The following is a 12660-nucleotide window of genomic DNA, read 5'->3' as shown; positions in this document are numbered from 1 at the left end:
TTGAATTTCCAGCATCTGCAGAATTCCTGTTGTTTGCGAGTAGAAAACCTCAGTTTATTAAAGAAGAACGACACGTGGCAAAGCAAATACAGCTCCTTCTCCTTTAACGAAGGATACTTTTGATGGCATCATTTCTGGCTTATCTGCCATCCAGGACATCTCAAATGTCCTCTTTCTTTAAGGATCATGGTTTCCCTTCTGCCGTTATCAAAGATGCCCTCACCCCATCGTCCTGTCACTACAACAGGGACAGAGTTCCCCTTGTCCTCAACTACCACCCCACCAGCCTCCGGATCCAGCACATTATCCTCTGCAACTTCTGTACCTTCAACAGGACCCCACCACTAAGCACATTTTTCCCTCTCCACCCCTCTCCATTTACTGCAGGAATCGTTCCCTCCGTGACTCCCTGGTCCACACGTCCCTCCCCACGGACCTCCCACCCGGGACTTTTCCCTGTAAGTGCAAGTGCTACACCTGTCCCTGCACCTCCTCTCTTGCCACCATTCAGGGTCCCAAACAGTTTTTCTAGGTGAGGCAACACTTCACTTGTCTGTTGGGGTCATCTGTTGCATCCGGTTGGCCTCCTCTACATCGGTGAAACCCGATGCAGATTGGGGGACCACTTTGTTGAGCACCTCCGCTCCGTCCGCCACAACAGACAGGATCTCCCGGTTGCCACCCACTTCAACTCCGCTTCACATTCCCATTCAGATATGTCCATGCATGGCCTCCTCTACTGCCATGATGAGGCTAAACTCAGGTTGGAGGAGCAATACCTCATATGCTGTCTGGGTAGTCTCCAGCCCCTGGGCATGAACATTGAATTCTCCAACTTCTGGTAATTCCCTCCCCCTCCCTTCCCCATCCCTGTTTCACTCTGCCCCCTCCCCCAGCTGCCTATCACCTCTCTCATGGTTCCGCCTCCTTCTACTACCCATTGTGCTTTCTACTATTCCTCCTTCACCTTTCCTGCCTATCCCCTCCCTGCTTCGCCTCCCCCACCCCTTTATCTTTCCCCTTACTGGTTTTTCACCTGGCACCAGCCTTCTCCTTCCCACCCTCCCCCCACCTCCTTTATAGGGCCTCTGTCTCCTCCCTCTTCAGTTCCGACGAAGGGTTCCAGCCTGAAACGTTGACTGATCATTTCCACGGATGCTGCCCGACCTGCTGAGTTCCTCCAGCATGTTGTGAGTGTTGCTCTGCCACTTTTGTGCCTCTCGTTGTCATTCTGGAGACGTGCAGCCCTTTCATCCCCTGTCTCTTCAGCTCTTCTGATATTTGTTGTTTGTCTCTGATCCTGGAGACGTGCATGCCTCTCCTCCTCTGTCTCTTCTTCTCTCAATTTTTTTTGCCCTGACTCTTTGATCCTGGAGTTGTGCGGCCCTGGCCTCATCCGATTCTTGTTCTGTCTCTCTCCTTGCCATTTCCCGACGACGTTTGGCGTCATCCCTTGACCATAATGACCTCCTTCCCTTTCCACACGGCGTAATTAGGCTAACCATTTTTTTTTAATCCTAATGCTGGATAGAAGATACGAAGCAATAACACCAAAGGATGCTGATTATTCTTGATGATGTGGTTGGCGCTCTCCTAAATGGATGTGATATAGTCACCGCTGTCCTTTGACTGCAGCAAAGGGTTTTATGGGTGTCTCGAAGTACATCATTACAATAAGATTTAATTATCTCTTATTGATGGGTGGCAGTTAGATCTGTCCCAATCCTGCACATGCTGATTTAGCAGAATGTGACCCCTCAAAATCCCTCCCCCTCCCCTCCTCTATCCCAGTTTCACTCTGCCCCCTCCCCCAGCTGCCTATCACCTCCCTCATGGTTCAGCTTCCTTCTACTACCCATTGTGCTTTCCCCTATTCCTTCTTCACCTTTCCTGCCTATCCCCTCCCTGCTTTTCCACGGATGCTGCCCTACCTGCTGAGTTCCTCCAGTGTGTTGTGAGTGTTGCTTTGACCCCAGCATCTGCAGATTATTTTGTGCCCTCGAAATGGAGCTGCCCTGCTCTTTTGCTCTGGTAGGTGTCGTTGCCGAGGCTGGCCGTGCGCATGCGTCGGGCTGTGGCATCCTGATTTCCATGATGGCCGATTGGGTCTCTGGTGAAAGGCAACCTGTTGATTTTTGGGGAATGAGCAATTTTATATGAATATATAACCCTGAACTTTGCCTGCATTCTGTAAGTTAGCACATTTTAATTCGATGTAGCCAAAAAAATTGCCGCTGTAAAGCAGTGTTTGTGCTGATTGGAGGTCACAAACAGACAGAGTATGAGATTTTTAGTAGTATATAGATAGATCACAAACAAGAGAAAAACTGCAGATGCTAAAATCCAATCAACACACATAAAATGCTGGAGGAACTCAGCAGGTCAGGCAGCATCATTGAAAAAGAGTGCAGTCGACTTTTTGGGCTGAGACCCTTCAGCAGGACTGGAAAACCCCCACTATCTGCTTATCGCAGGGATTGCGCTCACGTATGCAACTTTGGTTCATTTGTCCTTCCCCACTGACCTTCCTTCTGGCACTTACCTTTGCAAGCTATTCTTCCTCCCTCACTACCATTCAGGGCCCCAAACAGTTCTTCCAAGTGAGGCGACACTTCACCTGTGAGTCTGCTGGGGTCATATACTGTGTCCGGTGCTCCTGGTGTGGCCTCCAGTATATCTCTGAGACCCAATGTAGATTGGGAGCCTGCTTCGCCAAGCACCTGTGCTCCATCCGCCAGAAGAAGCGGGATCTCTGAGTGGCCACCCATTTTAATTCCACTTCCCATTCAAATATGTCAAATCATGGCCTCCTCTACTATCGCACTCACTCAGGTTGGAGGAACAACATTTTGTATTCCGTCTAGGTAGCCTCCAACATGATAGTGTGAACATCAATTTCTTGAACTCCTGGTAATGCACCCCCCCCCACCATTCCCCAACCCCTTTTCCCTTCCTTGCCTGCCAATCACCTCCCTCTGATGCTCCTCTCCCTTCTATGCTTCTGTCCTCTCCTGTGAGATTCCCCATTCTCCAGCTTTGTATCTCTTTCACCTATCAACTTCCCAGCTCATTACTTCACCCCTTCCCCTCCCACTTTCACCTATCACCTTGTGTTTCTCTCCCCCCCCCCCCCACATTTTTTAAATCTACTCACATTTTTTCCTCCAGTCCTGTTGAAGTGTTTCGGTCCGAAACATTGATAATACTCTTTACTGGAGATGCTGGCTGGCCTACTGACTTCCTCCAGCATTTTGTGTTTGTGTTTTATGCCGTATATCAATGATTTAGAATTTTAAATGATGGAATAGATGCCTTTGTTGCCAAGTTTGCAGATGATACGAAGGTTGTTGGAGGGGCAGGTAATGTTGAGGAAACAGGCTACAGAAGGATTTAGCCAGATTAGGAGAATGGGCAAGAGAGTGGCAAATGAAATAGTGTTGGAAATAAATGTGCAGACTATTTTCTAAATGGGGAGAAAATCCAAAATCTGAGATGCAGAGGGACTTGGGAGTCCATGTGCAGAACACCCTAAAGATTAACTTGCTGGTAGAGTCAGTGGTGAGGAAGGCAAATGCAACATTAACATTCATTTCAAGAGGTCTAGAATAAAAGAGCAGGGATGTCATGTTGGGGTTTTATAAGGCACTGTTGAAACATCACCTGGCATTGGAGAGGGTTCAGAGGAGGATCGCAAGGATGATTCCGGGAATGATAAGGTTATCGTATGAGGAATGTTTGATAGCTTTGGGTCTGTACTCGTTGGAATTTAGAAGGGTGAGGGAGAATCTCAATGCAAGTTTTGGAATGTTTAAAGGCCTAGACAGAGTAGATGTGGAAAGGATGTTTCTCATGGTGGGAGTGTCTAGGGCACAGCCTCAGGAGAGAGAGTTGTCCCATTTAAAACAGATGCAGAGAAATTTCTTTAGCCAGAGGGTGGTGAATTTGTGTAATTTGTTACCACAGGCAGCTGTGGAGGCCAGATTGTTGGGTGTATTTAAGGCAGGGATTGATTGGTTTTTGATTCGACACAGCATCAAAGATTATGGGGAGAAGGCAGAGGAATGGGGTTGAAGAGGGGGAGAAAAGGAGCAGTCATGATTGAATGGCAGGCAGACTCGATGGGCCAAATGGCCTAATTCTGCTCCTGTGTTTTAATGATCATAGTGTTCATATAGCCAGACTGTTTCATTCCTCAGTGCTGACGTCCCTCACCTTGATAAATTTAAATATGTAATAATGTTTGCCACTTATCACTGTTTTGGCTCAGTTCTTATTTGTATTGACTATTCTGCTGGTCATGTCCTCCAGACTCATCATTTACAGCATATTACACAGGCAAAAAAGACTTGGGTCTCCTCTCAGTTAAAACGTTGACTCTTTATTCCTTTCCATAGATGCTGTCTGATCTTCTGAGTTCCTCCAGTATTTTGTATGTGTTAATATGTTTGCACCTGCTCACCCGATCAGAGATATTCCCTTTATTCTGCGTGTTCCAGCCCCATCTTCCACTAAAAGCTGACTTTTTGAACTTCTTCCAGTTCTGAAGTGTGAACATTTTCTCTTTATATAATAGGTGTATGACTTCCTCGGAGGATATTATTAAATTGTCGTTTCACATCCGGATCACTTATGAGCTGTGAAAGAACGTAGTGAGGGTATAAAAATGAGGATTGAGCAGGCTGATTTGAGATATTCTGAGCACCACCTCTGTCATTATTTCAACATGTAATAATTTGCTGTGAATTATGAAAGAACTATAGCCTGCTTTATATATTTCCTTAGTTTTGCACAACCTGATCCAATTCATAAACGTATTGCAGTGAATAGAAATACTTAGGTCTATTGTTTTTGTATCTTGCATTACCCATTTTAGCAACTAGTGGGCAGCTTGGTTTCCATGATCCATTTGCACAGACCAGAAACAAGAACTTGACATGCCTTCCTTTGTTTTAAAATAAGTTTAAAATAAGTTAAAAGAAGTTTAAAAATAAAATATCTGAACTATTTGCCTTTTACTTTTATTTCTATGGATCCAGTAGATTGTCTTATTTATTTTCACCTTGTGCAATATTGTTGGAAGTGCTATCCACGTTTGAAGAAACTTTTTGATTTGATAAGCTTGCAACCAAGAATCATAGAAGAATATTTGACCAAAACATGTGAGTTAAAGAAGCTATCTCGCAATGACATCTATTACATATTGGGTTAATGTAAGAGTAATAATGAGATAGTTTATCTTTGGACATATGGGCCCTGTGCACTACTTTAAACTGTATCAACACATGTTTGGCACATATAGAGGATAAATTAACCAATTGAAGATTTTTTCCCCATTTTTCAGTCAGTATAACAATCTTATGTTCTCTTTCCCAATCAGCTTTAATTTTATTGGAAACATGAGGGGATAAATTCATAATTATATATAATTGCTACCACACTTTTCTGAGAAAGATTTAAATCTAAAATTTTTTCCAAAGTGTCCATTGGGTATGGGTGTGGAAAATTAGGAGAAACAGTAATTAAGAAGTTTCTAATCTGTAAATATCTAAAAAAGTGAGATCTGGGTAAGTTATATTTATTAGAAAGTTGATCAAAAGACATGAAACAATTATTAAATTATCACGAAAACGTATTATACCTTTGGTTTTCCAATCAAAGTAAGCTTTAATCATAGTGGAAGGTTGAAAAAGGAAATTAGATTAAATAGGACTTGCTAAAATAAATTGATTAAACCCAAAAAATCTTTGAAATTGAAACCATATACGTAAAGTATGCTAACTATTGGATTATTGATTTGTTTATACGATTTAGAAAAATATGTGATAGATGTCATTGCAAGATAGCTTCTTTAACTCATGTTTTGGTCATGTCCTTGTTGGAAAAATATTGGAAAGCTATTTTTGTCATTATTTCAACGGTTTTGAATATAGACTTATTACCTCATCCAATTACTGCTATCTTTGGATTACCAATGATAGATTCAAGTTATTTAACCTCTTCACCACGTAGGATGATTGCATTTCTTACTCTAATGGCTAGAAGATCTATTTTGCTGAATTGGAAAGAGATTAACCCTCCTACTGTATTCCATTGGTTTTCACAAACTATGGTGTGTTTGAATTTGGAAAAAATTAGAAGTGTGGTTTATGACCCTTCCAATAAATTTGAAAGAACTTGGAGGCCATTTATTCAGCATTTCCATTTGATGTAAGTTGACCATTTCCAAACTTGTTTTATCTCTCTGTACTGTTGGTTGAGAGGAGCGGAGTCGTTGACACTAAGGTTTTCTTCTTTCCCATTTTTAAGTTGTTAGTACTGCCCAAGTCTTTAGTTTAGTTGACTAATTCTGTTTAGTTTTTTTTGGGATAGGGTTTTTTTTTCTTTTTCATATTTTTTTTTAGTTTTTTTTGCTTTGTATTATTCATTCCTATTCTACACAATTGGGAGTTTTGTCAATTTACACTATTTGGTCTTATAATTATTTATTTTAACTGTAACAATGTATCTCCTATTATTTGTATTATTGTTATGTTATGTTTTCATTCTATGAAATTAATAAAAAGATTGAAAAAGAAAAGAATATTTGAATATGTGGCAGGAAACAATTTCAAAGGTATAGTTGCAAGAAAAAGTTTGTGAACCCTTTGCAATTGCCTGCTTTTCTATACTAATTACACATAAAATCTGGTCTGATTTTCATGTACTTTTCATGTCTTTATTGAACACATCGTTTAATCATTCACAGTCCAGGCTGGAAGAAGTATGTGAACCCTTGTAGTTAATAATTGATAGAACCTCCTTTAGCAGCAGTATCCTCTAGCAAAAGTTTCTTGTAGCTGCTGATCAGACTTGTACAATGGTGAGGAGTAATTTTAGACCATTCCTCCATACAAAACTGTTTCAGTTCTTCAATATTTCTGGGATGCCTTGCATGAACAGCGCTCTTCAGGTCATGCCATAGCATCTCAATTGGGTTAAGGTCTGGACTCTGACGTGGCCACTCCAAAGTATGAATTTTCTTCTTTTTAAACCATTCTGTGGTTGATTTACTCTGGTGTTTTGGATCATCATCTTGTTGCATTATCCAACTTCTATTAAGCTGCAGGTGACAGGCCGTTACCCTGATATTCTCCTCTAAAATGTCTTAACACAATTTTGAATTCATTGTTCCCTCAACGATTGAAAGCTGTCCAGGCCCTGAGGCAGTTAAGCAACCCCAAACCATGATACTCCTTCCTCCATGCTTCACAGTTGGGGTGAGGTTTTGGTGTTGCTGTGCAGTGCCCATTTCCCTCTCAACATAGCGGTGTGCATTTTGGCCAAAGAGTTTGACTTTGGTCTCATTTGTCCACAGAACATTGTCCCAAAAGTGTTGTGGAACTAGATGCATTTTTTTTTAAACAAATTTGAGATGTGCAGCTTTTTACTTTTGGAGAACAGTAGTTTCCTGTGGTATCCTTCCATGAACACCATTCTTGTTCAGTGTTTTTTTTCTTATAGTGGACACATGAATGGGGACTTCAGCAAGTTGGAGATATTTCTGAAGATCTTTTGCCCTTGGGTTCTTTTTCACCTGCTTCAGCACTGCACATTGTGCTGAATGTGTAATCTTTGCAGGATGCTCACTCCTTGGGAGAGTAGCAACAGTGCTGAATTTCCTCCATTCGTACACAGTTTCTCTTACTATGGACTGATGAACACTCGGATCTTTAGAAATGCTCATGTAGTCTTTTCCAGTTTCATGCATCTGTACAATACTTCTAAGGTTTTCTGATAGAATTTAGAATTTATTTTATTTCTTACATCCACCTCACAATAAGGGAATAAAAATCTTTGTTGCGTCTGTGTTGCAATATACAAGCAATAAAGAGGGGAAATGTGGGAGGATATTGCCCAAACACAAGATTCTATACATAATTGTTCCGTATACTTGTATGTACAGTCAGATATGCAATTGGATCAATGTGTATTGATAAATCCAATGGCCTGGTGAAAGAAGTTTTCCTGGAGCCTGTTGGTCATGGACTTCATGCTGCAGTACCATTTCCCAGAGGGAAACAGCTGGAACAGTGGTGGCTGGAGTCCCTGATGATCACCCAGTCCCTTATTATGCACCTGCTGCTGTAAGTGTCCTGAATAGAGAAAGTCCATCCCTGTGATTGAGGGTAGTACAGTTCCTGTACCATGTGGTGACGCAACTCGTCAGGATGCTCTCGATGGTGCCCCTATAGAAAGTTCTGAGGATCTGGGGACTCGCACCGAACTCCTTCAGCCACCTGAGCTGAAAGAGGCAATAGTTGTTTTGATTGTGGCGTGGTGCACATACACAGATCTTTCTTGAGAAGAGCAGGCTCTATCAGTAACTGACTTTGTGTGTCTTTTTTTTTTATAGAGCAGGGCACCTCTACAACTCACACCTTCAATCTCCACTCATTGATTGGAACACCCCACTCTAAATAGCTTTTGTAGAAGGCATTACCCCAAAGGGTCACATTTTTTTTTGAACCTAGACTGCGATTGTTTAAGTAGTGTACTCAGTATTGATGAGAAGTACTGTGAAGATTCAAGTCAGGAGACATCTGGAGAGAGAAACAGTTAACTTTTCAAGTTGATAACTTTATCACAATAATAAAAATTAGAAAATAGCCATGTTTTAACTTGTAGAGATGTGGAAAGATGAAGATGGGAAAAGTACATCGAAGAATTTTTAATTGAAAAAGAATTAGTTAACGAGCGTGTCGAATAAAGTGAGTTTTGTGGTCATTTAACTTACTGGAGACAAGTTGTGGAACAGTGCTGTTTTATTGAATGATGACCTACTTTTTTCTCCCTCTCCATTTTTACTTATGTAGGATGAAGAGTTTCTTAGTAATTCAGCTTGTCGTTCTCCTGGCACTTGGGAAGAAGATGGAGATGCTAGTAAGTGCTTCAATTTTGAATGTTTAGCTTATTAATAAACAATATTTCATTAATCTTCTGAAAGACTAGATTTATTAATACTGTGCTCTACACAAAGTAGCTTTTACAGTTCAAAATATTTTCTTTACATATTAGTTTAATACCTGTTAAATATTTAGAAAAAGTTAATTTTTGTTTCTAATCAACTTGTGTGGAAATTGATTTCCGATGTAAGATTTTATTAAGTACTGATGAATCTTCTGAAGTGATACTAAGAGTGAAATTATGCAGAGTTAGAAAGAGAAGAGTGATGTGAATAATGAAGTGAATTGGAAAGAAGTTTGTGAAGATTGTACTCCATGAAGTTGGTGTTTTCTGACCACCTTTTAGGTGAGGTTTATTGTATAGTAAATGCTGAAAACGTGGAGATTAATTATGTTACTCAGTTGTATCAGTGCTTCAGATTGGACGGCTAAACACCGGGGAAATAAAGCTGGATTTTATGGTGTGCATTGTTCAGATACTTGTCAAGAATGAACATTCTTGCAACTACAGTGGATTCTGGTCAATTACGATCCGTCGGGGTTAGTACATTTTGGCCCAATTAAGCAACAGCCCCAGTTAGCTGGACTCATGGAAATCATTAAAAAGTATACGAAAGGCACACTGAGTAACAAATTATGTGTTTAAATGAAATTCAGAGCAAATTGGAACATTACCAGCACTACTGCAGTACTATAAAACTGTGCATTAGTTTCTAATTATTATTAGTGGAGGAATTCATTCAAGTCAAGTTCTTTTCAAACCAACAATATCAGATCATGGATAATGGACTGCCTTCATACAACTCTTTCGATGATTGCATCCTCTAAATCTTCATTTTCATTGTAACATTCAATATGATTGTCGATACCTTCAAATTCTTTGTAGGTCCTAACTTGTTGAAGTAGTGAAATTGGTTCATTTTTAATCCTGGTCGTTTCTCTGGCATTTCCAAGCCTGAATACTCGAAACCACAGTGAGCAAAACAGCTGGAATTATCCTACTGCTTATTTCTCACCAACTACCAATGACAAAAACCGTTGCTTTTTAAAGACAAATGCAACTGACGCAATTTAAAAACTTCGCTCAAAGCATGGTGCAGTGTCTAATGGTCACACAAGTACATGCATCTGAAGCTAGTTAGAAATGATTCGGCAAGTTTCCTGCTCAAATTAAGCCGCACAGTGTCTCAAATAAATAAGGAGATTCCTGGCTCTATTACTTTTTGTTCCTTAAGATTTGTTCCTAATAAGCGCTGCCCTAATTAATGGTAATCTAGTGTATTTGAAACTACTGCAAACTGAAGCAGTGATATCACTGAAGATTTGGATTGGTTTTCTGACAAAAAACATATGAACCATCAAAAATTGGTAAGTTTCTGAAGAACTGTTCAAATTTATTTCTGAAAATATACGAAGCACCTATGTCAGACTGTTGTTTATTGCCTATAGCTCCACCTTCAGTGTTATAATTCCAAGTAAACTCAGCACCAAACTCTGGACTCTGGGAGTCAACGTCTTCTCTGCAACTGCATTATTGACTTCTTGACCAACAGACTGCAAACAGCAAAGATAGCCAACAAACCCTTTGCTACAATTATTCTAAACATTGATGCGCTCTTGCATCCTTAGACCCCTACTCTACTCCCTGTACACTCATGACTTCGTGGCCGGATTCTGCTCTAACCCACTTTCGAGTTTGCAGATGATGTCACCACTAGTGCGTGTACCTCAAAGGAAATTGATTGGGACTACAGAAAAGATATGGAGTGTTTAATAATGCAGTATCATGACAATAACCTTTCTCACAATGTTAATGAAGTTTGAAGTACATTTATTAAGAGAGTATGTATACCGTATACAACCTTGAGATTCATCTTCTTACAGGCAGCGATGAAAAGGAACACAATACAATCCACAAAAACCCCCAGAAAAACTGACAAACATCCAATGTGTGAAAGAAGAACAAATTGTGCAGACAATAAAATAAGTAAGCAAATAATACACAGAACATGAACCACAGAGTCCCCACACGAAAGTCCAAAGCTGTGGAGCCGGTTCAGTGCTGAAGTACATTAAGTCAGTCTAGGAGCCCTACGCTGCAGGCAATAACTGTAGAGTCCATTCAGTGTTGAGGCAAGTGAAGCTGGTCCAGGAGTCTGATGGCAACAGGCCAGCAACTACTCCTCAACCTGCATTGTGGATCCAAGATGCCTGCAGCGCCCAGCTGATGGCAACAGGGAGACTGGTCAAAGCCAAGCAGATGGGATGGTCTCAGGTGGGAGATCTTGGCTGGCACACAGAAGTGAGCTGAACATCAAATTGAACTCTTCCTTCAAACTCAGCACCTTAATCTTTTTAATCTGGCTTGGTACTTAGACTGGATCGGTAAAGGAACTGATGTACAGCCAATTTGAGTCTGCTCCAGCAATGGCTGCTATGACAGCTATACTTACATTCTTAAGAATCCATTTTGCCAAATCCTTCAGGACACTACAAAAGCAGCAGGTCTTTCAGATGATTCAAAAGCACACCTTCTGAAGGAAAATTACAGGCTGCGGATTGCAGCGATCATAGTCTCGAAGTATATTTAGTAGAATAGCTAGTAGTTTTGTGAACTGCACGTAAAACGTCACAGTATATCATGTACACCCAGAAGAACAGAAGAGTTGGTCATTGACTTATGGAAGGGGAGCGTTTCAAATGCAAACTGTGGACATTTGGCGCTTCAAGTTCCCAGGATGAACATCACTAATTACCTGTCCTGGGCCAACCTTGTAGGTGCCACAGCCAAGAAAGCTCACTAATGCCTCTTCTTGTTGACCCTTACCAATTTTTATTAATGCATCCTTTCTGAACGCGTAATGACTTGGTATGGCAACTGGTCTGCAAGTGACCGCGTGAAATGGCAAAGAGTTGTGGACACAGTTCAGCACATCGCAGAAACCAGCCCCTCCTCCATGAACTCTGTTTGTACTTATCAGTAAAGCAGTCAGCACAATCAAAAACCCAACCTAACCCAGGCATTCTCTCTTCTCCCCTCTTCTATTGGCAGACGAGCAAAAAAAATCCCAAAGACATATTAGGCTCAAGGACAGCTTCTATCCTGCTGTTAGAAGATTATGGTTACAATCTACCTCAATTGCACTTTATTGCTACCTATACTATTTTCTCTGTAGATATTATGCTGTAATGCGGGTGTCCCCAACCTTCTTTGCACCGCGGACTGGTTTAATATTGACAATATTCTTGTGGACTGGCCGATTGGGGGGGGGGGGGAGGGCTGTTCAAGTAGGGTTTAACTCCCCTCAACATGTCTTTTACAGTTAGGGTTGCCAACTTTCTCACTCCCAGATAAAGGACAAAAGTAGCAGTCAAATCCCAGGACACTTTACCCCAGGAAAGACTACCATGACCATGAAGCCTTGCACGGGCACCTGTGTGCGCATGCGTGACGTGCGCATATGTGGCGTGCGCATGCATGTAGGTGCCATATTTCCCCCACAAATCAGTTTTGCCTTCATCTTCCCAACTACTGTATTCTGTACATACATTATTTCTGCTATATATAGGCTGTATATTTATGATATTCCTGCTTTTACTATATGTTAGTGTTATTTATTTTCGGTTTTATGTGTTATTTGGTATGATTTGTTAGGTTTTTTTTGGGTTTGGGAACACTCAAAAAAAATTTTCCCATATAAATAAATGGTAATTGCTT

The 12660-nt window shown here is 41.0% G+C and overlaps 1 protein-coding gene across 7 annotated transcripts in view; it reads left to right on the top strand.

The window, feature by feature from the left end:
- The window catches only part of LOC134338194 (zinc finger MYM-type protein 4-like), a 228336-nt gene that overhangs the window by 69109 nt on the left and 146567 nt on the right, over nucleotides 1–12660 (top strand). For all 7 annotated transcript variants that reach the window (XM_063033844.1, XM_063033847.1, XM_063033846.1 and 4 more), the window contains one exon: nucleotides 8853–8919. In XM_063033844.1, the coding sequence (XP_062889914.1) occupies nucleotides 8853–8919 (67 nt within the window). The remainder of the gene's footprint in view (nucleotides 1–8852; nucleotides 8920–12660) is intronic.

The sequence above is a fragment of the Mobula hypostoma genome, chromosome 26 (assembly GCF_963921235.1).
Source record: "Mobula hypostoma chromosome 26, sMobHyp1.1, whole genome shotgun sequence".
In the NCBI taxonomy this organism is placed as follows: domain Eukaryota; kingdom Metazoa; phylum Chordata; class Chondrichthyes; order Myliobatiformes; family Myliobatidae; genus Mobula; species Mobula hypostoma.
The sequence above is the reverse complement of the archived record's forward strand: the minus strand, read 5'-3'. Positions and strand labels throughout refer to the sequence as shown.